The following is a 25,104-nucleotide window of genomic DNA, read 5'->3' on the forward strand; positions in this document are numbered from 1 at the left end:
GGGTGATTATGGTGTTCAAAGTTTTATAGAAGCTAACGCTTTCTGGTTTTTTTTGTAAGTTTTGGATTTTTTGCGTCATAGGTCCTTGTAGATTTGGACATGTTACATTACTTCCCCCTAAATTCTTTTTTTGCTTAACCTATCTTTGAGAAACTACTGATTTGATTAGTTCAAATTTGTCCCGACTTAAATATTAGGGTTAAGAGTATAGCTTTTATATTAAAGGTACTTGTAAGTAAATAAACTTAGTTAGGTTTGACCATGGATTTTAGATTAAAATTTGAAAATCTATCTTTAAATGTATTTTTGACTATAAATTTTTGATTGCGTTTTAAAATTAAACTTTAAATGTATTGTTGATTAAAAATTTTGGATCACATTTTAAAATTTTATCCTTAAATGTATTTTTGACTAAAAATTTTGGATCACATTTTAAAATTTTATCCTTGAATGTATTTTTGACTATATATTTTGAATCAAATTTTGAAAATTTATTTTTAAATATATTTTGACTATAGATTTTGGATCATGTTATGAAAATCTAACTTTAAAAAATATTTCAAGTTACTAGTTTTAAAGTTTTTGAACTTCATTTCAGGAAATATTAGTAGGTCAGTTGGTTGGTTATATGAACTTTCACCTTTGTTGGTGAGGGGTTCGATCCTTAACTTGTAATTTCCCTAACCATTTTCAATTATTTTTTTTTAAATTTCTACCGATAGAATTTTAAATCTTTTTTCAAGTAAAATGTATATCCAAGTAAAATTTTAAGTTTCAAAATTATAACTTCAAAAATTCTTTTATTTTTTTCGAGTTTCAAATTTCAACTTCTAACACTATGGACAAACAAGAAATTATTCGACAATCAATCCATCAATTAATTAATTATACTATAATTGCAAATTATGTGCGACATAATAAATTTTATGATTTTTGAGTTATGGTTTGTGCTTTTCAGTCATATTTCCGTTCTTTTTACTTTTAAAAAAATTAATCATCTATAAATCAATCGATTCAATTAATCTGAATTCGTAGTGACCTGATTCAATGTTCGACCAATTAAACAAAGAAAAATTTGAAAAGTTTCAATTAATTGTTTTCTGTTGAGGTGGTTACCTTCTTTGAAAAGAAGTTCACATTTTTTTTATTGAACAAAAGAATGAGAACGCACAAAATAGAAAAAAATAGGTTTCTTCTTATCCTTCTCTCTTCTTAAATACATAAAATTAAAAATATTTAACTCATAAAATAAAAATTTATTTCTTAATGAAGGGATAACTTTTTGGTGGTGATCTTCTTCAAATTCTTCTTTGTGAAAAAGGTATACAAAATGTACAAAATTATTACTAACAATTTCAAACTTAAAAATGCAACATTTCATTTTATGATTTTTTTTTTCAATCTAGGGTTCAATATATTTCATAATCGAGAAATCTCTACTGATGTAAGCTGATATCAGAAATATGTAGCCATTATTCATTTTTCTTTAATTAAAAGATGTTAAGATTGCCCCATACGTAAACATGGACCATTTTGCGTGCTTATCGTACCCAATGGTTAGATTGAAAACATTCAAAAATCGTTTTAGATATTGATTAAAAATTAAATTGGCGGAAAATTTGCAAATATGACAATTTTGTATCGATATTTAAATTTTGCCCCCCATCTTAGAAATTTGCGAAAGATGACATTCTTAAATTTAAGAATTTATTTTGAGAAACTTGCAAAACAGTGAAGACTTTCCAAAAAGATTAAAACTATATTTATCGAATTCCAAAAATATCAAGGGGTGCATATTGAATCCTTTAACATAGGTATACCTGTATTTTCAAAAAGTTCAAGCAACATATTTTTTATTATATAAGAGAGAGAGAGTTGAGGTTGAAGCATGCACGTATCCGTCGACGTGCCTGCTTCAGCAACAACATTTTAATTTTTTTTTTGTTTTTCTTTAATTTAGTTAGTGTACAATTTTTTAAAAAATATGGGACCTATTTTAATTTTAAATTCATATCCTTTAGTTATAACTTTATTACTTTGAATGCCGCTAATATTTTGTAACTACTTCAAGTAAAATATTAACGATCGATGGAAAAAAAATATTTTAATTATGGACATCTCAATAGGTCATTTTACATTATATTTGCGAGAAAAAAAAAGAGATGATTTAGAATGAGATGATTTACTATCACATAAATACATATATAATTTATTTTAGAGCAAAATTTAGAATCATTTGATCAATATCATCTAAAATTTATCAATATTAATACTATTTATCCAATATTTATTTTACACTTAATGAGATAATTTAAAAATATTAATTAACACTGCTTAAAAAAATAATTTTTTAAATAAATTTTGAGCTCGTATAGCACGAAATTTTCATAACTAGTTATTAAAAAAATCAAAAAAATTCACTTTATCTATATACGGGTGGAAGGGCATAGGCCTTTGATGTTCCCCAAGAATTGTTTACTCAATTAAAATGGAACAATTAATTCCATTTTAATCCAAATATTCTTTCATTCTTATGACTAATGAGGGTACTTTTGTAGTATCATGAATATTATTTGATAATCTCATTCTATTCTACAACTTTTTAGATATAGGAATAATAAAAACAGTGAACTTTTTTTTTTTTTTGAAAAAAAAAACCTTTTTATTGACAGATATTTGAAAGAAGGGCCCACTAATTTTATTCAAAACAAATAAAAAATAAATGGATATGATTAATAAGAATTGGTTCTTGTTGTCTTGACCCCAAGAGAGATTCCATGGAATTTGAACTATATATATACTTCACATGAACTAAGACACTTGTCTACTATAAAGAGCCCTATCCAAATAATTTAATTATTCCTACATGGAAATGTATTACTAGACTGTACAATCGAAGGTTGTGATGATATGAATAGAAATTCTTCATTATTTACTATAGAAGTCTTAAAAATTTGCGCTTCGAGTATGGACAAAATCCTAATAATTAAGGAGCGCTTCCACCTAATGGCCCTTACGTGGCATGTGCTAGTATGGATTAGCTGCGGACCTCAATGGTAGTATCGGGGTGAAATTTATTTATTTTTTCAAAAAAGGAAGACTATGTTGGGGCCGTAAATGAACCTGTAATTTAAATTTGACGAGTTCAATTTTCAAGATTCTTATCACTAAAATCAATGCATTTTTTTTGGAATTATTTGGTTAAAATTTAGTACTTGTTGACATTTTAGTGTGTATATCTATGGTTTGTCTAAAAATTAATGGGTTCAGCCGAACTCATCAAATGGTTTGTCCTCTTATATGCATGAGTATACAATTTCATATTGAGTTCCAAATGATATTTTTATGACTAAGAGTATGTTTGGCGGCTTTACGCTATCGATAGAGGAAGTTGATATGCGAGATGGACAAAGTCGGCTTCATCTAATGCTTGCTCTCATCTTGCGAGAATGTTTTTAGTCCTTTTCCCTGTCTGGTATGACATAAGTCATTTTACATGGTAAATATCTTTCTGAATGTTTGGTTTGTATTCGATCGGGAATTGTTTCTTGGAAATAATATGTTAATGATTAATGATAATATTTGCAAATCGGAGAGTATTTTGATGAAATTTTCGAGTACTTAGGATTAAAGATAATGTCTTGATTAGCATTAGTTCACTTTAAATATCTAGCCTATTGTCTTGTCGTCCTCCTTAACTGTAACTCTTAGTGTATAAATACCCAAAAATATTTGATTAGTTGACATCTACTGTTTACAATAGAGAAAACACTCTGCATTTCCTAAAGTTATCTAGGTTGTGGACAAAGGGAGTTCATTGCTTTGTGAGGATTCCGATGACTAATGACACGAGTCGTGGTTGTTGCAGATTTTCTTCCACACTGTATAAACCCGTAAGTTTCCTGGGAAGACATAATCAACGTGGAATGTCACTAGTAAAGCTTGTTTTCCTCATTTTTAAGGAGTTTGTTTTCTTAGAGAAAATGTTCTCCAATATATTTAACCAACCGAACATGGGAAAGCTTCATACCGAACACACCCTGAGACTTGAAAGAAAATGAAAGAGAAAAGGCAGAATTGACTCACTTCATATGTGCTCATAAAAGCAAAGTATCTGGTTCTTATCTGTGTAATAATTGAGACTTGATTCTCAAAGGAACTAATTTTGTTCCCTTAGAATAAAACTACTCATAAAGATTCTATGAATCTAATATCTGATCCTTAAGTGTTATTTCCCTAATTAAATTTTGTTACTATCTGTTATTTCTTCTACTTCGATTATCGTATTATTTTGATGTAGTAACTATTCAAAATGCTTTGTTATGCTTTCACTCTCGTTTATTCTCTTTTTGGACTGTTTTTTCTTAAGCGGAATGTAAGGTCTGTATACACTCTACCCTCTCCAAATCCCGCTTTATTGGACTACATTGGCTATGATGTTGTTTTTTTAAATTAAGTACATAGACCGAAATAGTGGTCCTAAGTGATACATTAACTTTTGCATTTCTCTGTAGGCCTAAACAGCATTGCTTGATTGTCAAAAGCAGTTGTTGAAAGACAGAAAGAAAGCAAAATCTGAAGGCATTTCATTCATTAGAACACTTGCACAGTACCACAATTACAATGTTAGCTAGGAATTAACCCTTCTTTGAGAAATTAATCTAAAGGTAAAACTTCAAGAAAAACTTAATGTTGCCGCGTCCTTTAATATAACTTACTTTCTCTCAGGTCACCTCCTGAAAAGAAACAGAGAAACGAACAAGATGTTAGTAAATGAAAAATGATGTTGGAAAGAAAAACGTCGACTATGTAGTACCAGAATCATATGGCAGATGGCTCACTCAAATTCCTAGGTGTCTTGCACTTATAGCATTCATCTCTACTGGCATAGTTATGCATACCACATCCTATTCTGTAGATCAAGAAGGAATTTGTGTAAGTTAAATATGCCGGTAGGAACTAATAAATTTAAAGGGACTTCTGGTACTTTTTATTTTCATTTTATATAATATTGGACTGAGATGGGAAGGGGAGCCTTAGCGCAACAGTAAAAATTGATGTCATGTCACCAGGACGTTATAAGTTCAAGCCACGGAAACAATCTCTTGCGGAAATGCAAGGTACTTGGTCTGGCCATTTCCCAGATCCTACATGTATCGTGAGCTTAGGTCACATGACTAACCTATAATATTGTATTAAAATGAGCTTAAATGGAGCGATATGGACAATGAGGATTCATATAGCCGACCAATCTTTCTGGGGTTTTAGGCGTAGTACTTTGCATGGAAATCAAAGTAAATATGAAATTGCGAACTAACCTGCTGCAAATCCAATCACCACTCTTCCAACCAGGAAGAACACTTGAATCGTATCCATAACCATCTGGTGCCATCATTCCTGCCCCAATACCATAATAATCACTTTTTACGGAACCACATCGATAGCAGCTTGTTCTGCTTGCATAGTTGTGAGAACCACAGTTCATAGCACTGCAATACCAGTCTCCAGCAAGAACATCTGTTTTGTTTAGTCCATACATAGCAACGTCAGCCGATGTTGCATATTTAGGACAGCTGCATCGTTGGCATGCATCCCGTTTCTTGAAATTTAGGTGCTGGCATGCAGCACACATCCAATCTCCTTCCCTGTTCATTTTCTGTCCTTGAAACCTAAATTTAGTAAACATGAAAAGATTTTGAGTATAAATTTGCTTACAAAAACAAATCAATCTTGTTATTAAAAAAATATAGTTGCATATATTTCTTTGTCACATGAATCTTGTATTTAAGGCCTAATATTTTTTGAAAATTTTTCATGAAAGAAGCTTTTTTATTTATGTAGAAGCTGGAATGAAATAAAATGAACTACACAAGGAAAAAAACATTATGAATGCCTCACCTTAAAAAAGGTTAGAGGATTTGAAGAACTGAGCTTCTCGACTAGACGTAAAACTTGAAGCTCAATAAATGGTTTGCTGAAGTTGGTAATTTTGATGAATGGTTTGGGGAGGTTTATATAGTTGCAAGATCTCATTATTGGGGCCCAAAAGTTTCCTTTTTTATCTGTGTTGAATTTAGACAGTTTCCTTATACGGGGTCCACAATCACATGATAGCATAAATTTTCAAGAAAATAATTAGATAAACCTTCCTTCTTGAGTATAGAGATATGGTTTGACAAATGCGTATGTAACACCCCAATTTTTTTTTCGCCAAGACTCGAATCATTCTTTACATGCATATAGACTCGAACGAAATGACTTCTAATTGTATATATGAGTTAGAATCAATTCCTAAGTATTTTAAGAGTATTAGATGTGGTTTAGGGTCATAAAGGATCTCTAATACCAAGCCAAGTCCAAAGAATTTCTATTGGCTAAGTTTTCGAATGAGTTCGTATAATGGTCAACTTCAAACGACCATATCTCCTAGAATATAACGAATTGGGTGGTCCATGACCTATCAAATTAAATTTCTTTGAGTCTTCTTTCCAACGCCACTAAAATTGCATTTTGTAGAGTTTGGAGTAAAACGTTATGTCTAGTTAACCAGAGAGGTACACGCCAAGTCCGCGATCAGTTTTTGCTTCACTTCTGTAAGTTTTCATATTTTGGGGAGGGGATTTTTGGTCTTTTCTCCACCTTTCCCCACTACGTTTTAGGGATAAAATCCGCCCCTTATCAGTATCCTAGGGGTGTTTTCTTCTCATTCATCCCTAGAGCTTTTGAGAGAAGAGATGTGGAGGGAGAAGAAGAGTTAGGATTCAAGATCTTCAAGCTGGGTCTTTGATTTTTGGTGAGATAATTTTCATTCCAGGTATGTAAGACTGCTCATAACATGGATTGAATTCACCCATGTGCCCTACATCTTCTTTGAGTTGAATGTTCATAGGAATTGAGTTTTCTTGATAGATCTATGCCCTGATGAGTTTTTACATCTACTAACTTGATTTTGTTATGTTGATGTTGATGAGTTGAGAAATTGATAAGTGCTTCATGTCTTCATCCCCATGAACCCGAATTGATTCCTATATTACAATATTCTTATACTATGGTTGGGTCTAAGAGTTGATTGGTATGAGTTGTTATACATATTTTTGTTATAAACTTAAATATTTTGAGTATCCTTAATTGTTGATTTGGAGTATTGATGAGTCATGATTTAGCCGCAAAAGATTGGCTAAATGAATGGAGAAATGATTGGATAGGATTAATTGTTATCATAAATCCATACCACTTATATTGTTCTTGAGTTATCTATAACTTCATATGTATTAATAATGTTCTTGAGTTGAGTTTTGTTGAGTGTATGGATTCATGTATTCATTCAAATGAACCTAAGATGAGATTTCATTTTGTCACAATTTGTCTTGAGGTTGAGATTGATGATTTTCATGTATAAATAAAAATATTGCTTTCAAAGTGCGATGATGCATATTTTAATGAAATTGATGAAATTGAACATAGAGTTAAATGAGGATTTTGGAGCAAGATGTTTGATGATGATGTAAATGATATTTATTTATTTTAAGTAAAATAATTGATGAAGAGGTAATGTTGGTGTGATGTTTTGAGATGGAGTGGATTGGAGTCTAATGTGACTTTATGATATAATTTGCATAATTCGATTTGATTGGAGTCTTATGAAGATTTTGAGTATAAATGATTGTTTGAGAAGGAGTTCTAAAAATGATTTGTGAACGTTTTTGAATAAATTATTTATGCATTATTTTGAGTTTAAAGAATGATTATTTTCACCTTTGATTTAGAAAGAGTTTAAGCATGAGTTAAGTTTGCGAAGTCTCTTAATTATTATTTTGAGCATGAGTTTTGTTGTATAAACGCGTTGAACTTTTTTTTACATTAAAACATCTATTTTGAGATTGAGTTGAGGAGTTAAAATTATATTTTGAATGCATTTAATATTTACTGCATTGATTGGGTTTGAAAGCATGATTTTGGATGTCTTAAAAGAAGTGATGATTGAGATAAATTGAGTTTTGAAAAAAAGTCCAATGAGACCAGATTAATTGAGTTTTGAAAAGAGTCAAATGAGACTAACTGAGTTGATTTGAACTAAGTCCAAAAGAGACTAAATGAGTATTTTACTCACCTGATAGATATGAGCACATTGAGTCTTGGAGGAGTATTGATCACCGAATTGGGTAAGAGTATAATCCATACTCGAATCACATGAACTATGTAGCCAACGTAGGAAGGGATTGGACCATTAAAGTTGGATGTTTCCCTATTTCATTGTCGTGAAATGATAGGACTTGATTGATTGATGGATCCATGATTGGTTGATTCGTTCATACCCTGGCAAAGTATTGAACGGACGTGGAAACAACGTCGGATTGTTGCACATCACTGGCTCATAAGTGATAGTTGTCGATTAGAAAAACTCCCAAATTGAGTGGATTGTGCATGATATGATTGGTTTGATTGAGATTATAGATGATTGAGTCAAATTATAAAACATTGCTAAATTCTAATTTGCATATCTATTGAGTTGAGTCCTTTGACTTTATTGTTGATTTGATTGTATATGATTGGATTGTATGTGATTGGATTGAATTGGATTGTATATGATTGGATTGGATTGGGTCGATGTAACACCTCAAAAAAGTTTTCGCAAAGACTCAAACATTTCTTCATATGTGTGTAGACTCGGACCGGAGGACTTATAATCTTACACATAAGTTAGGATTAATTTCTAAGTAATTGAAGTGTGTTAGATGTGTTTAGGGGTCATAAGAGATCTCTAACACCAATTCGAGTCCAAAGAATCCCAATCGATTAAGTTTTCGGATGAGTTCGTATAAGGGGTCGACTTCTAACGATCATGTCTCCTAAAATATGATGAATTGGGTGGACCATGACCTATCAAATTAAAGGTCTTTGAGTCTTCTTTCCAACGCCACCAAGATTGAAAATTTTGGAGTTCGGAGTCAAATGTTATGACCATCCTAAGACGGACTGGTACTGCCAGAATTTCAGGCCTAGGTTGTGACTGCAGGAAGCCTGGGCTTGGCGTTGCAGTGGCGCGATGCGCCACTATCGCGCCAGGAATAAGCCTCAGTAGTTTGGTCCCTGGCGCGGTGTGCCACTAGGAGATGTGCAGGGTTTTTAAGCCTATTTTCCAGAACTTAGAAAATATAGGCTTGGCGCTGTAAGGGCGCGACGCGCCACTATCGCGCCATAAAACAGCCTCAGTAGTTTGGTCCTTGGCGCGATGCGCCACTATCAGATGTGCAGGTTTTAAGCCTAAATTCGACTTGGCGCCGCAGTGGCGCGATGCGCCACTATCATGCCAAGAGCGTTTTAGCCTGTTTTCCAGATTTTTGGAGAAAGGGCAATTTGGGTATTTTCCCAAATTATATATACATCTGCCTTGGGACGTTTTGGACCATTATTTCAGTCCATCTCTCTCTCTAAAAACCCTAGAAACCCCTTCTCTTCTCCTTCAAATCCATCTCCAACAAGAGATACTCTCAAAAGCTCAAGGATTCAAGATCTTCAAGTCAAGTCTTGGTCTCCGGTGAGATGATCTTCAAGCAAGGTATGTAAGGCTAACCTAAAATATGGATTGAGTTCTTTCATATGCCCATAGATGTGTTAGGTAGAAGTTGTGAAAGATTCAAACCTTTTATAAAGATTTTCTTTGAATTTTTCCTAAACTCTAGAGTATTTTTATGTACTAGAAATTGATTGGCGATTTTCATGACTTAAATTCTTGAATAGTTATATTTCATATCATTGACCACAAATGAAGTTTTGTATATAAATTCATATGCATTGATAGTGTTCTTGAGTTGAGTTTTGTTAAGAGTATGAATTCATGTATTCATTCACATGAACCCAAGATGAGATTTCTTTTTGGTCATAATTTGTCTTGAGTTTGAGATGGATGGTTTGGGTATGTGTCGATTGGAATGAGATGAATGAATTGGAATAGTTATGAATGTGAATGGCATAAAAAAATTAAAACATTGGTAGAGCTAGAATGTCACTTTTGTTTCTATAAATGAAATGTAGAATTAAATAAGGATTTTGGAGTAGATGTTTGATGATGATGTGATGATGATGTTTGATGATGATGTGAATGATGATATTTGACGATGATGTGAATGAAGAGGCTATGTTGATGAGGATGTTGTATGATGAAGTAGATTGGAGTCTAACGTGATTATGTGACATGTGATTTTCATAATTTGAGTTGATTGGAGTCTTATGAACATTTTGAAAATAAATGATCTCTTGAGAAGGAGTTTTAAATAAATGATTGTGAGCATTTTTACATAAACTATTTATACGCTATTTTGAGTTTTAAAGAATGATTATTTCCATCTATGATTTAAAAAAAAGAGTTTAAGCATGAGTTGAGTTTGAGAAGTCCTTTAATTAGTTTTGAAAATGAGTATTTTGAGTATTTTACTCACTTTATAGATATGAGCATATTGAGTCTTGGGAGGAGTATCGAGCACCGAATTGGGTAAGAGTATAGTCCATACTCGAATCAATAAACTATGTCGCCAAATGTAGGAGGGGATTGAACCGTTAAAGTCGGATGCTTCCCATGGGATCGAACCATTAAAGTTGGATGTTTCCCATTTTATTGTCCTGACATGATAGGACTTGGTTGAATTGGATCCATGATTGGTTGATCGTTCATACCCTGGCAAAGTATGGACGGATGTGGTAATAACGTCGGATTGTTGTACTATCACTCGCTCATATGGTGATAGTTGTCGGTTAGAGAAACTCCCAATTGAATGGATTGTGCTTGATATGATTGGTTTGATTGTGATTGTAGATAATTGAGTTGAATACATTGCATGATTTAATTTGCATATTTATTGAGTTGAGTTCTTTGAGTTGATTGTTGAGTTGATTGTATATGATCGGATTGGATTTGATGATATGTAATTGGATTGTGTACGATTGGATCGGGTTAGATGATGTGTGATGGATTGGATTAGGTGATATGTGATTGGGTTGAATAGAATGATATATGATTGGATTGGATTGAATGATTTAATTGAATTGTATCGTACATGATCAGACTGGATTGGATGGTTTATGATTGGTCTTTGTCTAAAATGTATTCTTACTTTAGACTTATGATACTTTGATTGAGTCTCTCTTATCTTTCTAATTTGAGATATTTGAACCGGCGTTATTTTTCCTTGAGGTACGTTTCATTCTGCCATATTACATACCCGTACATTCCACGTACTGACGTCTATTTGGACCTGCATCATTTCATGATGCAGAGACAGGTTTAAGAGATCGTCAATAGGAGCACCATTGAGGATCTATTCACACTCATCGTATTGGTGAGTCCTCCCCTACATCCGGAGGACACCGCTTATATCATTCTTGCATCGAGTTAGCCCTTTTCATTTTGATTTGAGGTAGCCATGAACATGTCATTGGCACCAATTAGATAGTAGTGATAGAGGCTTCATAGACTAGATAGTAATGGGTCGATTGAATATTTTACTTCCTCGAAATTATTCTTGTCAAACTATTTTAATGACAAAGATTGAAGTTTGATTTGTTGGCCCATGGCCTTTCTTTCTTAAGTTAGATTGTTGATTTAGGATTTGCCCACCAAATATTCTCTTTATTATAAGTCTTCTGTTGATTGAATGAATGAACGGATGTGTGATTAGGCTATGTGGTTCGCTTGGGAGTCAGAAATGGTTTCCAAGTGCCGGTCACGTCTAGGGTACCCTCTCGGAGCATGACAGTCGAATTGTATATGACTGGATTGGATCAAATTATCTATGACTGGATTGGATCGGATTGTATATGATTGGATTGGATCAAATTGTAAATGATTTGATTGAATTGGATTGTACATAATTGGATTGGATTGTATATGATTGGTCTCTGTCTAAACTATATTCTTACTTTAGACTTATGACACCTTGATTGAGTCTCTCTTATCTTTCTGACATGAGATATTTGAACCGATATTATTCTATCTTGACGCATATTTCATATTGCCATATTACATACTCGTATATTCTACGTACTGACGTTCATTTGGACCTGCATCGTTTCATAATGGAGAGACAGGTTTAAGAGATCATCAATAGGCGCACCGTTGAAGATTTGTTCACACTCAGCTTATTGGTGAGTCCTCTCCTACATTCGGAGGATACCACTTATTCTTGCATTGAGTTTAGTCTTTTCATTCTGATTTAAGGTAGCCATGAATCTATCATTGGCACCAATTAGATAGTAGTGATTAAGCTTCATAGACTAGATAGTGATCGGTCGATTGAGTATTTTATTTTCTTGAATTGTTCTTGTCAAACTATTTAACGACATAGATTGGAGTTCGATTTGTTGGCCCATGGCCTTTCTTCCTTGAGATAGATTGTTGATTGGAATTGTCCACCTAATTATCTCTTTATTTTAAGTCTTCCGCTGATTGAATGAACGAACGGATGTGTGATCAGGCCAAGTGGTTCGCTTGGGAGCCAGTAATGGTTTCTGAGTGCCGGCCACGTCTAGGATACCCTCCCGGGGAGTGACAACATATGATGCTAACATCTCTTTTTTCCTAAATATTCTTCAATAATTTGAACTTTCTTTCTGTATCGGAAAAAAATAGAGAAAACTTAGGGAATTGAATCCTAAAACAGACTTAAACATTGATTTTTAAACAAAAAATTGACTTTTTATTGACAGAGAGATTAATTAAGAATAGGTTCTGGCTGTTTGGACACCAGGAGATATGCCATGGAATTGAAACTACTTCAAATGAACTAAGACACTTGTCTACCATTAAAAAGGGAATATAATTAATTTTGCGTGGAATGTGAACCTTTCCATTATTCCTACATGGAAATCTAGCAGTAGACTTTGTTGGAGCTACAGGCGGATTCAAGATTTAAACTTGATAAGTTTTATCTTTAAGGTACTTATCGCTAAGCACATTGCATTTTTGTAATTATTGGCCTGAAATATAATGTTTGTTGACGTTCTTCATGATTTTTCACATGTATATTTATGGTGCATCTTGAAAATGATGGTTACAGTTGAATTGGTTAAATGTATGGTACGTTCGCCTTTGGTTGGGGTTGCTTCTACCACCAAGGGATGTGGAAATCATGTGTGTGACTGTAGTAATAGATTCATGTTGCCTTCTCCTAATGGCCTTTAATTTGTGACCAGTTGAAATGAGAAACTTTAAAATGTATATGTAAAATTGCCATCATAATGCAAGCTTCTCTGTCATAGTGTGGTGGTGGTGGATCTGAAATTTAGATATTGTAGGTCCTAATTGTGGATAGTGAGTTCTAAAATGTATATCTAACTCTAGACATACTTGTTTTATGTGCCCACAAACGCACACATATGTATAAACTCGACACCATAGCACCAGGTTCTATTGAAAATGCTAATCTGTGGTTGAATTTGTCATTGCTCAGGTCACCTCCAACCCCTCATCCCTTGTTTGTGGTTGAGTTCGCCAATGCTCCTTTTACGCCCCTCCCCCAATTTCCCTAAGATAGATAATGTTTCAGAAATAATGTAACAAGAATCAATTCCATATTCTTATTGAATAACTCAATAACTCTAATAGAAGCAATCTCTCGAGTTTTTCCTTATTTGAATGAGTCTTGCATTAAAATACAATTTTATATTGAGCTCTAAATATAAGGATACAAATATTGTTGTAATAGTTATCTCTCCCTAAAAGAATGTACATGAGCCATGGCCCATTTATTTGATCTTCGATGTAACCAAGCTTACTACTAGCTTATTGATCAAAATCCAAGCTTTGACCACGGCTGCTCTCCACTTCTAGTTGCCTTATTAGTGTGATCTACAAGTTCTTGGCTCATTCTTGTCTCTTAAGTTGCAACGAGTTTACGAACCCTCAAATGGGGTTTCCACTAATTAATTGCATGGAAATTATTGTTATTATATGTTGTTTCTTGTACTTCAGTTACTTCTTTTTCTGAACTGCTTTGCATTACTTTTCCTTGAGCCGAGGGTCTATTGGAAACGTCTCTGCCTCTAAGTTAGGGGTAAGGTCTGGATACACTCTACCCTTTCTAGACCCCACTTCGTGAGACTACACTGCGTATGTTGTTGTAGTTGCATTAAAATTATATGGGCTTAGCTCAACAATACTGAGATGACTAACTTGAAAATGTTGCAGATTAGTATGGAAATGAAAATGAGTTTGAGACTTGAAGGAAAGAAAGAAAAGAGAAAAAAGGTGAAATTGGCTCACTAATGAAAGTAAAGCATCTGGTTCTTATTTGTGTAATAATAGAGAGTTGATGCTTAAAGGAACTAACTTGATTCCTTTAGAATGAAACCACTCAAATATTCTATGAATCTAATATCTGATCCTTATGTAAGTTCAACTTCCTTTTTTCTTGTTGTAAATTAAGTCCATAGGCCTATATAGGGGTGCTAAGTTTACATAATATTATTCGTTGGAGCACCCGACAAAAAGCAGTTGTTGAAAGACAGAATACAAAATCTGAAGGGATTTCATTCATTAGAACACTTGCACAGTTACAATGCAGTTAGAACCCTTCTTTGAAAACTAATCTACAGGAAGATTAAAAAAAGAAAAACTTCATATTGCCGCGGCCCTCAATATAACTCACTTTCTCTCAAGTCACCTCCTGAAAAACAGAGAAATGAATAAGATGTTAGTAAATGAAAAACGATGTTGGAAAGTAAAACGTCGACTATGCAGTACCAGAATCACATGGCAGATGGCTCACCAAAATCTCTAGGTGTCTTGCATTTATAACATTCAGCTCTACTGGCATAGTTGTGCATACCACATCCTATTCTGTAGATCAAGAAGGAACAAGTCACTTGTGGTAAACTTTTTTATAATATTGGACCGGGATGAACTTAAATGGAAGGACATGAATAGTAAGGATTCATATAGCCGTCCACTACTTGTTGGGGATTGAGGCATAAGTTTTATCAATGAAGTTAAATATAACTAACCCGCTGCAAATCCAATCACCACTCTTCCAACCAGGAAGAGCACTTGAATCATATCCATAACCTGCCGGTGCCATCATTCCGTCCCCAATACCATAATAATCACTTTTTGAGGCACCACATCGATAGCAGCTTGTTCTGCTTGCGTAGTTGTGAGAACCACAGTTCATACCGCTGCAATACCAGTCACCAGCCAATACTTCAGTTTTGTTTAGTCCATACATGGCAACATCAGCCGGTGTTGCATATTTAGGGCAGCTACATCGTTGGCATGCATCAGGTTTCTTGAAATTTAGGTGCTGGCATGCAGAACACATCCAATCTCCTTCCCTGCTCATGATTTCCTGTCTTGAAATCTGAAAGTGAAAATGAAAAGGTTATGAGAAGTTTTCTTCATACGGGAAGCAATATAGAAGATCGTAAGAGGCACGTGCAACAATCATTAGAACTGCATTTCTTAACATGAACAGTACTCACTTCACTCTATACAAAATTTATTGGCATATGAATCTTGTATCGAAGGCCTAATTATTTTGAAAAACTTTGATTGAAGGCATCAACTTTTTCTTTTCTTTTTTTGTGTACAGAAGCTGGAAATATTTAGTTCCAATCTAGGATAAAGAAATGAACTTCACCTAAAACAAATGAAGGATTTGAATGAGTTGAGCTACTCGACTATACATAAATGTGAAGCTTAAGAAATGATTTGCTGAAGATGGTAGATTTTGATGAATGGTTTGAGAGGTTTATATAGTTGGAAGATCTAACAATTGGGGCTCAAAGTTTCCTATTTGATCTTTAGACAGTTTCCTTAAATGGGATCCACAAGATAGCATAAAAAATAATTGGATAAACCTTCCTTCTTAAGTGTACAGTTATATGGCTTTCAAAAGTTGTCAACTGTTAAAATCATGCATTTGATGCTAACATCTAACTTTTCCTAAATATTCTTCAATAATTTGAACTTTTTTTTGCGATTGGAAACAAATAGAGAAAATTTAGGGAATAGAATCCTAATTAGACAGACTAAACGAAAATTGACTTTCTATTGACAAAGATATTTGAAAGGAAGAAATGATTAATATGAATTGGTTCTGGCTGTCTGGACCACAGGAGATATGCTATGGAATTGAAATTACTTCACATGAACTGAAACACCTGTCTAATTAATTGTGCATGGAATGTGAACCTTTCCGAAATGATGGATTATTCCTGCATGGAGATATGATCGAGCCACAGGCAGATTCATGATTTAAACTTGATAAAAGGGCAGCCCGGTGCACTAAGCTTCTGCTATGCGCAGGGTCCGGGGAAGGGCCCGACCACAAGGGTCTATTGTATGCAGCCTTACCTTGTATTTCTGCCAGAGGCTGTTTTCAAAGCTTGAACCCGTGACCTCCTGGTCATGTAGTAGCAAGTAATTTAATCTTTAAGGTCCTTATCGCTGAATCCATTGCATTTTTGGAACTGTTGGTTTAAAGTGTTATATTTGTTGACATGTTAATGCCTTTTCACTTGTATATCTATGATTCGTCTTGAAAATGATTAATGTATGGTTTGTTCACCTCTGGTTGGGGTTGCTTCTACAACCCAGGGATGGAAATCAAGTGCTCGCCTTTCTCCCCAAAATCGACATGGATTCAGAAAGAGTATCGTTTAGTATATGTACACACACACATATATATTCATTCTTTTCTATATAATTTGAGCAAAACGTAGTTACATAGATCCACATCGCCTTCTCCTAAGGGGCTTTGTGAGGTTGTCTTAAATGAAGGATAGGACATCATTTTTTCCATGACCAGGTCCAAAACCTCCCATGATTATATACATCCTCATAGACATGATACTTATAAAGACAAGTTGGAGTGAGAAACTTTAAAATGCATATTTGGATCATTAAATTATGAATTCTTATTGAGCTCCAAATATAAGATTACTCTTGTTGAAGTGTGTGACCATCTTATATGAACACTTAAACCGTTAGAAAGAGCAAACTTTTAATAACTTTTTTATGTCTTCAACACACAAAAACAACCTTCCTACACAATGGTAGGGATAATGTCTACATACATCCTACCCTCCCTAGATTCCACTCGTGGAATTACACTGGTTTTGTTGTTGTTGTTTTTGTTGATGTCTTCAACACACCCCTCACACATAGCTTGATTCCTTTTCATGGACTAAACACATGGAAATTCTTCTTGATAATGGGTAGCGGTGAGACTTGAAATCACGATCTTTGTCTGCTAATGATATAATGTTGAAATGTGTGATTCACTTATTTAAAAGCTTAAGTTGTAGCACAAAGCAGAATTTTAAGTACTCACTTCTGTCCCAATTTATGTGACACACTTTCCTTTTTAGTAATGTTCCAAAAAGAACGTCACCTTTCTATAATCATAAATAACTTAACTTTAAAATTCCCCTTTTACCCTATGAAATGATTTATAGTCACACAAGTATCTAACGTTTGTTTTAGACCACAAATTTCAAAAGTCGTCTTTTCTTCTAAACTTTGTAGCTAGTCAAACGGTGCCCTATAATTACGTATGTATAAAGGACCTTTTGTTTGCACTTTGCTTATTGCTAGATCGATTATCGGCCAAGAGCCAATCCTTAGAAGTTCTTGGCTCATTCTTGTCTCTTAAGTTGCGTTGAACTTTTGTATATAAACTTAGCTCAACAGTGATGGAATGTCTAGCTTGGAAATGTTGCAGCTTAATTGGAAATAGAAATGAGTTTGAGACTTGAAGAAAAAAAAAAAAGAGAAAAGGTGGAATTAAGTTACTTCATTGGCTCACTTATAAAAGTAAAGTATCAGGTTCTTATCTGTGTAATAATTGAGAGTTGATGCTTAAAGGAACTAATTTAGTTCTGTGAATCTAATATCTGATCCTTCTGTTCATAAGTGACACATAAGCCTTTGCATTTATTAAAGCATTTATTTGTTTGGTTTTGACTTGGCACGAAGTTTAAGAAAGTAAGGAAGATTTTTAATCTTGTGGTCTTAAACTAAAGATACGTAGAATATACCAAAATTAATGTTCTTTAAACTTGTGGTCTTAAACTAAAGATACGTAGAATATACCAAAATTAATGTTCTTTAAACTTGTGGTCTTAAACATGTCATGCGAGAAATCAGCCGGTGCTGCAAATTTAGGGCAACTACATCGTTGGCATGCATCCCGTTACTTGAAATATAGGTGTTGGCATGCAGCACACATCCAATCTCCTTCCCTGCTCATTTTCTGTCTGGAAATCTGAAAGTGACATGAAAAGATTATGTGAACAAATTTTCATATGAGAAGTAAAATAGACCATTGTAAGGGACATGGAAACAACCGTTAAATGATTCTTTAAATTGTTATAGTTAAGAAGGTGAATCAAACATACTTTGCATTATATGAACAGCTATTTCATTCTTGAAAGAAATTTCGCGGCACATTAATCTTGTATTGAAACTTGAATTAAAGACAGCAGTTTTTTTTGTCTAGAAGTTGGAAAAATAGGAAATTTAGTTCCAATATAAGATAATGAAATTAACTACACAAGGAAAGGACTTTATCGACGCCTCACCTTAAAAAAAAAATAAAAAATGAGGAACTGAGTTTCTCGGCTAGACATAAAACTTGAAGCTCAAGAAATGGTTTGTTTGTACTGATAATTTTTATGAATGGTTTAGGGAGGTTTATATAGTTGGAAGATCTCACTGTTGAAGCTGAAAAGTTTCCTTGTTGATCTGTTGTCAGCTTTAGACAGTTTCCTTAAATGGGATCCACAAGATAGCACAAGTTTTTAAAAGTTGTCAACTGTTAAATTCATGTATTTAAAGGACAAGTTTGGTATAGAGGTATGGTTTGACAAATGGATATGATGCTAACATCCCTCTTTTCCTAAATATTCTTCAATAATTTGAACTTTCTTTCTCGATTGGAAAAAAATAGAGAAAACTTAGGGAATAAAATCCCAAAATATCGATTTTTAAGCAAGAAAATGACCTTTTATTGAGAGAGATATTTGAAATGAAAGGCCACTAGTTTTATAGAAGAGAAAATAAAAGACATGACTAATATGAATTGGTTCTGGCTGTCTGGACCACAAGAGAATATTTCAAGGAGTTGAAACTTCTTCACAAGAACTAAGACACTTGTCTCGATAAAAGAAGGAATATAAAATCTAGACGTTGGTGGATGAAGAATGTGTAGAATTGTTGTAAGGTGGAGGGACAAAGATAGGTCTTTCTACCCCTGCCATGCAATGCACTTCAGCTCTCAGTTTGAGTTGTGGATCTAAAATTTAGACGTTGTAGGTCCTAAACTAAGATAGGGAGTATTAAGATGTATATGTAACTCTAGATGTACTTATTTTATGCACGCGCGCACACACACACATTCATCCTTGTTCGTGGTTGAATGCGCCACTGCTCCTTTCACCCCTACCCTCCAATTCCTAAGATATTTTTTTAGAAATTGAAAGTGTAACTCAAATATTCCTATTAAGTCTACTCAACAACTCAAATATGAGCAATCATTGAAGTTTTTTCTTGTCTGAATGAGCCTTGCATCATAATACAATTTCTTATTGAGCTTCAAATATATGGATATGATTACTGCTATTGAAGTGTGTGACCATTTCTTCAAAAACCTTAAACTACTAGAGAAACACACTTTTATTTACTTTATTATGTCTTCAACACACCTTCTCACGTACGGGTTTGATTCTTTTGCATGGGCTAATCACGTGCAATTTTTTCTTGATAATGGGTGGTGGTGAGACTTGAACTCACTACCATTATTTGTTTTGATACCATGTCGAAATGTGTGACCATCTTATCTAAAAGCTTAAGTTGTTAGAGTTTAATAACTTAATTATATCTTCAACAACTCCTACTATTTCTCTTACCCTTAAAGAATGTACACAGGCCCTTCCATTCGAACTTTGATGTAGCCTTATTAGTGTGATTTAGAAATTCTTGGCTCATTCTTGTCTCTTAAGTTGCATTGAACATAAGAACCCTCAAATGGGATTTTGAATAATTAGTTGCATTGAAATTATATGTACTTATCTCAACAAAGATAGAATGACTATCTTGAAAATGCTTCATATTAGCATCGAATTGAAACGAATTGGAAACTTGAGGGAGCAAAGGAAAGAGAAAAGGTGAAATTGGCTCAATTATAAAATTAAAGCATCAGGTTCTTATCTGTGTAATAATTGAGAGTTGATGCTTAAAGGAACTAATTTTGTTCCTTTAGAATGAAACCACCCAAAGATTCTATGAATCTAATATCTGATCCTTATGTTATTGCTCCTATTTTTTCTTGCTGTAATCCTTAAAACGAAAGACGGAAAGAACGGAAAATCTGAAGGAACTTCTTCATTAGAACACTTGCACAGTTACAATGCAGTTAGAAATTAAACCCTTCTTCAAGAAACTAATCTAAAGAAAGAAGAAAAGAAAAACTAAAAGCAAGGGAGAAAAGACGAAGAAGGGTTGTTTGAAGGTTGAATCTTCAATAGGAACTTAATGTCACAGCGTCCCTCAATATAATTCACTTTCTCTCATGTCACCTCCTGAAAAAAACAGATAAATGAACAGGATGTTAGTAAATGATAAATGGCGTTGGAAAGAAAAATGTCGATGATGCAGTACCAGAATCAGAAGGAAGATGGCTCACCGAATTCCCTAGGTGTCTTGCACTTATAACATTCTGCTCTACTGGCGTAGTTGTGCATACCACATCCTAATCTGTCGATCAAGAAGGAAGTTGTGTCAGTTATAGAGCAAGTCACTTGCATATGCCAGTAGTAAAAAATTATCTTTAGTTTGTTCATCTAATATTGGACCGGGACATAAACAGTGAGGATTCATATAGCCGTCCCTATTTGATTGGAATTGAGCCGTAATTGTTGTTATTGAAGTAAAAATGAACTAACCTGCTGCAAATCCAATCACCACTCTTCCAACCAGGAAGAGCACTTGAATCATATCCATAACCTGCCGGTGCCATCATTCCGGCCCCAATACCATAATAATCACTTTTTGAGGCACCACATCGATAGCAGCTTGTTCTGCTTGCGTAGTTGTGAGAACCACAGTTCAAACCGCTGCAATACCAGTCACCAGCCAAGACTTCAGTTTTGTTTAGTCCATACATGGCAACATCAGACGGTGTTGCATATTTTGGGCAGCTACATCGTTGGCATGCATCCCGTTTCTTGAAATTTAGGTGTTGGCATGCAGCACACATCCAGTCTCCATCCCTGCTCATTTTCTGTCTTGAAATCTGAATTAGTAAACATGAAAAGATTATGAGAACAAATTTGCATATGGGAAGTAAAATACGCCATCTTAAGAGGCATGAAAAAACAATATAATGGAGACATCTTATTTTTTATCAACCTTTGAGGCATTTGAAAATACTGTATATAAGAAGGAAGCCAAGAACTGCATTGCTTACACTTGGAACAGTTATTTCATTCTAGGAAGAAATTCCGTGGCACGTTAATATTGTATAGAAGGCCCAATTTTTTAAAGAACTTGCATTCAAAATTGCAGTTTTTTTTTGCATTTACTTTCAATATGAGATAACAAAATGAACTACATAAGAAAAACATAATGAATGCCTCACCTAAAAGAATCGAAGGATTTGAAGAACTGAGCTTCTCGACAACACGTAAGCTTGAAGCTCAAGAAATGGCTTGCTGGAGTTGGTAAGTTTGATGAATGGTTTGAGGAGGTTTATATAGTTGGAAGAACTCACTATTGGGGCCCCAAGGGTTTTCTTTTTGATCTGTTGTGAGCACAAGACGGTTTCCTTAAATGGGATCCACAAGATATCGCAAATTTTCCAAAAAGGAATTGGATAAACCTCCTACTTTCCTTCCTTCTCGAGTTTAGAGGTATGGTTCACAAAAGTTCTCAACTGTCAAATTCATGCATGTGAAGCAGTATTTTCTTGAAAAAACAAAATAATTCTCCTCCTTGCCCGTTCTTGGACCATTATTCTACTAAAAAGTGTTTCTCAAAATATTATTCTTTGTTCTGTATCCATTTCTAGTAGGTGTTATGAGGGGAAGATGTTATGTGAAAGGTGGGGTTATTTCACCATTTGCTCTTGCTAAGATCGAATGGCCCTCGAGATGATATGGATTTACCACGCTTACACAATAGATTAACATGTGTAATCCACATCACGGATGCAAGCAACTGCCTGACACGAAGGCTTATGTCGTTCAGGTGGAAAATGGTCCAGGTTCCAAAGGGTAAACACTGTAACAATTACTACCAGGGAATCAATTCCCTCATAATGCATAATTTGAGTTCTATTCTTCTTTTGTGTTATATTCTTCTTAATAATTCAAAAGTGAACTTCTTTTCATCTCCTTTTTAGTCAGGTCCGCGTTTAAGTGTCTATTTTGACATAACCAGTTTTTAGAGCTTTTAATCACACATTTCGCCCTTTATCTCTATATGAAAAGCACAATATCTTGGTTAGTAGATTGCTAGGAATATAAAAAGCATTTTTATCGACGTATACAAATGATACATGAATTCGGAACAAAACATGAGAGTTACATTATTCCTATGATACAATTTATCAGAGCAAACAGGTGATATTTGAAGTCGGAACAAAACACCAGAGTTACATTATTCCTGACAGTATTGAATATATCAACTTGAAGAGAAATACCTCTTTCATGAAAGGTACCTAAGACAATGTAATTTAAATGATCATCACATGGAGTTTATCTTCATTTTTCATTAGTAAAGAAATCATCAATATTCTCTGAAGATTCTGAAAGTGATGCATTGTACGAGACTCGAATTATATGAATTTGATGCCCTGTAGTTGCAGATGAGAAGTGAAAAGGTTAACCATCTTTGACCATAATCAATATAGTGTAAGGTTATTCTATAACTTTTGACTTGGCTCCGATGCCTTAACGGTAGAATGCTAATATCTTTCCTTCAGAACTTTACAGATATAAAACCAAGCAGAAGGAAGAAAAAGGGCAGCCCGAGGCAGTAAGCTCCCACTTAGTTATAAGTGGAAAGAAGTGAGTAAAAATAGACAATTTGCTGTTCTTGATGTGTGCAACATAAAAGAATACTCCCTCTGTTTCAATTAGTTTGTCTTACTTTCCTTTTTAGTCCGTTTAAAAAAGAAAGTCCATCTCCCTTTTTGACAGCTCTTTATTTCTAACTTTCTACGTGACATTTTGGTACACTATGAATATCTTTAGTTTAACTTTCTTAAACTACAAGTCAAGTCAAAATCAGACAAACAAATTGAAATGGAAGGAGTAACAAAAACAAAACAGGCCTTTTATGCAAACACAAACTATGGTTTTCAAATTGGAGCAAATCAAGAGTAATCAAGATTGACAATGAGTTGAAATCTTTTGACAAATTATCGAGTCCACAAAAGCTGACATGGAAACCACAGCTGATTCCAACTAAGCACAGAAGCTTGTGTGTTGAAATAGGATTTGATAAGGAGGAATCCTAATCACTATTTTTAACCAGACAGCATGAATATTCTGGATAAGAAAACCTCAGACAAAGCTTCATACTTTATTCTTTATATGTGACCATTCTGTAAAGGGGGCCAATACTCCTCAATAATACTTACCAGAATCTACATCCTAACGGCAATGATAAATATAGCCGTTGCTTTTGAATTTTGCAAATTCCTATTGTGCTGTCAGAAGGTAAGTTTAAGCTAATAGTGATTAATTAAGATATATTCTTCTTATCTTTACTCAATTAGTTAATTTGAAAAAGGAAACAACTCATCGAGTAATAATGATATTGATGATAGTGGCGATAAAACCAAGAAGAATGATTATAGATGCCCTGTCCCTCTCTGGATGTTTTCATTATAGCCAAAAGAATACATAGCATGGTTTTAGCTGAGGTTCTCCACTACTTTAACATGATCTCTATTTGAAAAAAATGAGTTGACACTCTCTTAAATCTCATCAGAATAAAGGTCCTAAAGATCGATTAGTAGTGGTAAAAAAAGAATCACAGAAAGAAATATCATTTTGGCTAAGCCCTTTGTATTGCCCACTATAACTTGTTTTCTTATTGGTCTTCAGCATCAAATAACCATATAGGAATGAGTTCACTTGGATATTTTTGGTCGAGTCGCTGGACCAGAGCACTATTTCAAAAAAGTAACTCACTGATCAACTCTCAAGCAATGCAGCATCAAGTAGCCACAACTGCAGGAAAATTAGAGAGTCAAGTCGTCAGAGGCGAATACAGGATTCTAACTTGGACGGTTTTAACTTTTAGATGCTTGCTGTTGAACCCATTACACTTTTGAAATTACGAGTTCAACTTAAAATCTGTTGAAATGATGGTGATACTTGTCAGTTAAGTTGCTATATTGACTAAAGACACACTACATAAACAGACACTCAAACGTGACCTCAATTGGCAAGTAAGCACTCAAACTTTGAGAGTGCACATCTAGACACCTCAACTTGATTTCAACTAACAACTGAACACTCCAACTCATCCCCATTGTGTCTCGTGGACACCCGTTGCTGACTGACACATACATTTTGGAGGTGTGTAGATGATCATTTTGTTAACTGGAGTGATCAACTGATACAGTGGGGATGAGTTAAGATGTCTACATGTGCATACTCGAAGTTTGAGTGATTACTTGCCAAATGAGGCCAAGTTTGGATGTATGTTTATGTACTATGCCTTGACTAAATACTTCATCTGCCTCTGGTGCCACGGGCTTTTGTCTTTTGACTTCTCACAGATGCTCCACAATCTTGGTTATAAGTGGCAAGCAACTCCCAGATAGTTATTCTTTTGAACATTTTCAACTGCTAATTATTACCTCATTTATATCAGAATCCAACTAATATATTTCTTTGAATGTCCTTCTATCATCTTAAGAGGCGGATGCAGCCTTTGGACAAAGGACTCATCTGAACCTAATATTTTCGACAAGGAGCACAAGTATATATGAGAAAAATCACTACAACCTATAATATCGAAAGTATAATGAGTTAGGTGCTAAGAACCTTAAAGGCTAAACCTGTCACATTAAAATTCTGAATCCGCCTCTGATCAAAGTT

At 34.2% G+C, this 25,104-nt stretch overlaps 3 protein-coding genes and 1 long non-coding RNA gene across 11 annotated transcripts; 1 reads left to right on the forward strand and 3 right to left on the reverse strand.

The window, feature by feature from the left end:
• Positions 1–4,581: 4,581 nt before the first annotated feature.
• LOC129871220 (uncharacterized) lies at positions 4,582–5,975 on the reverse strand. Of its 3 annotated transcripts, none has more exons than XM_055946109.1 (4): positions 5,899–5,975; positions 5,319–5,669; positions 4,842–4,912; positions 4,582–4,736 (listed from the first exon to the last, which is right to left on the reverse strand). In XM_055946109.1, exons 2-4 carry the CDS (start codon positions 5,651–5,653, stop codon positions 4,705–4,707), a joined length of 438 nt encoding a protein of 145 aa, XP_055802084.1. In that variant the 5' UTR covers positions 5,654–5,669; positions 5,899–5,975; the 3' UTR covers positions 4,582–4,704. The 3 variants fall into 3 exon arrangements, with proteins under 3 accessions (XP_055802084.1, XP_055802085.1, XP_055802086.1); XM_055946110.1 differs by having other exon boundaries at positions 4,817–4,912; XM_055946111.1 differs by lacking the exons at positions 4,582–4,736; positions 4,842–4,912 and adding an exon at positions 4,933–5,147.
• An 8,457-nt stretch (positions 5,976–14,432) lies between these two features.
• Positions 14,433–15,716, reverse strand: LOC129870910 (uncharacterized). 3 transcript variants are annotated; one of them, XM_055945786.1, is made up of 4 exons: positions 15,630–15,716; positions 14,998–15,350; positions 14,763–14,833; positions 14,433–14,660 (listed from the first exon to the last, which is right to left on the reverse strand). In XM_055945786.1, exons 2-4 carry the CDS (start codon positions 15,330–15,332, stop codon positions 14,629–14,631), a joined length of 438 nt encoding a protein of 145 aa, XP_055801761.1. In that variant the 5' UTR covers positions 15,333–15,350; positions 15,630–15,716; the 3' UTR covers positions 14,433–14,628. The 3 variants fall into 3 exon arrangements, with proteins under 3 accessions (XP_055801761.1, XP_055801763.1, XP_055801762.1); XM_055945788.1 differs by having other exon boundaries at positions 14,738–14,833; XM_055945787.1 differs by having other exon boundaries at positions 15,472–15,715.
• Positions 15,717–20,350: 4,634 nt separating this feature from the next.
• Positions 20,351–21,780, reverse strand: LOC129871726 (uncharacterized). Of its 3 annotated transcripts, none has more exons than XM_055946699.1 (4): positions 21,630–21,780; positions 20,935–21,272; positions 20,676–20,746; positions 20,351–20,571 (listed from the first exon to the last, which is right to left on the reverse strand). In XM_055946699.1, the coding sequence occupies exons 2-4, from the start codon at positions 21,267–21,269 to the stop codon at positions 20,540–20,542; spliced, it is 438 nt and encodes a 145-aa protein (XP_055802674.1). In that variant the 5' UTR covers positions 21,270–21,272; positions 21,630–21,780; the 3' UTR covers positions 20,351–20,539. The 3 variants fall into 3 exon arrangements, with proteins under 3 accessions (XP_055802674.1, XP_055802673.1, XP_055802675.1); XM_055946698.1 differs by having other exon boundaries at positions 20,935–21,284; XM_055946700.1 differs by having other exon boundaries at positions 20,651–20,746; positions 20,935–21,284.
• A 33-nt stretch (positions 21,781–21,813) lies between these two features.
• Positions 21,814–24,848, forward strand: LOC129871727 (uncharacterized). Of its 2 annotated transcripts, none has more exons than XR_008762301.1 (4): positions 21,814–21,900; positions 22,062–22,263; positions 22,974–23,058; positions 24,103–24,848. It is a non-coding gene; the product is annotated as an uncharacterized LOC129871727 (long non-coding RNA). The 2 variants fall into 2 exon arrangements; XR_008762300.1 differs by having other exon boundaries at positions 21,816–21,900; positions 22,059–22,263.
• Positions 24,849–25,104: the final 256 nt, after the last annotated feature.

The sequence above is a fragment of the Solanum dulcamara genome, chromosome 10 (assembly GCF_947179165.1).
Source record: "Solanum dulcamara chromosome 10, daSolDulc1.2, whole genome shotgun sequence".
Taxonomy (NCBI): Eukaryota; Viridiplantae; Streptophyta; class Magnoliopsida; order Solanales; family Solanaceae; genus Solanum; species Solanum dulcamara.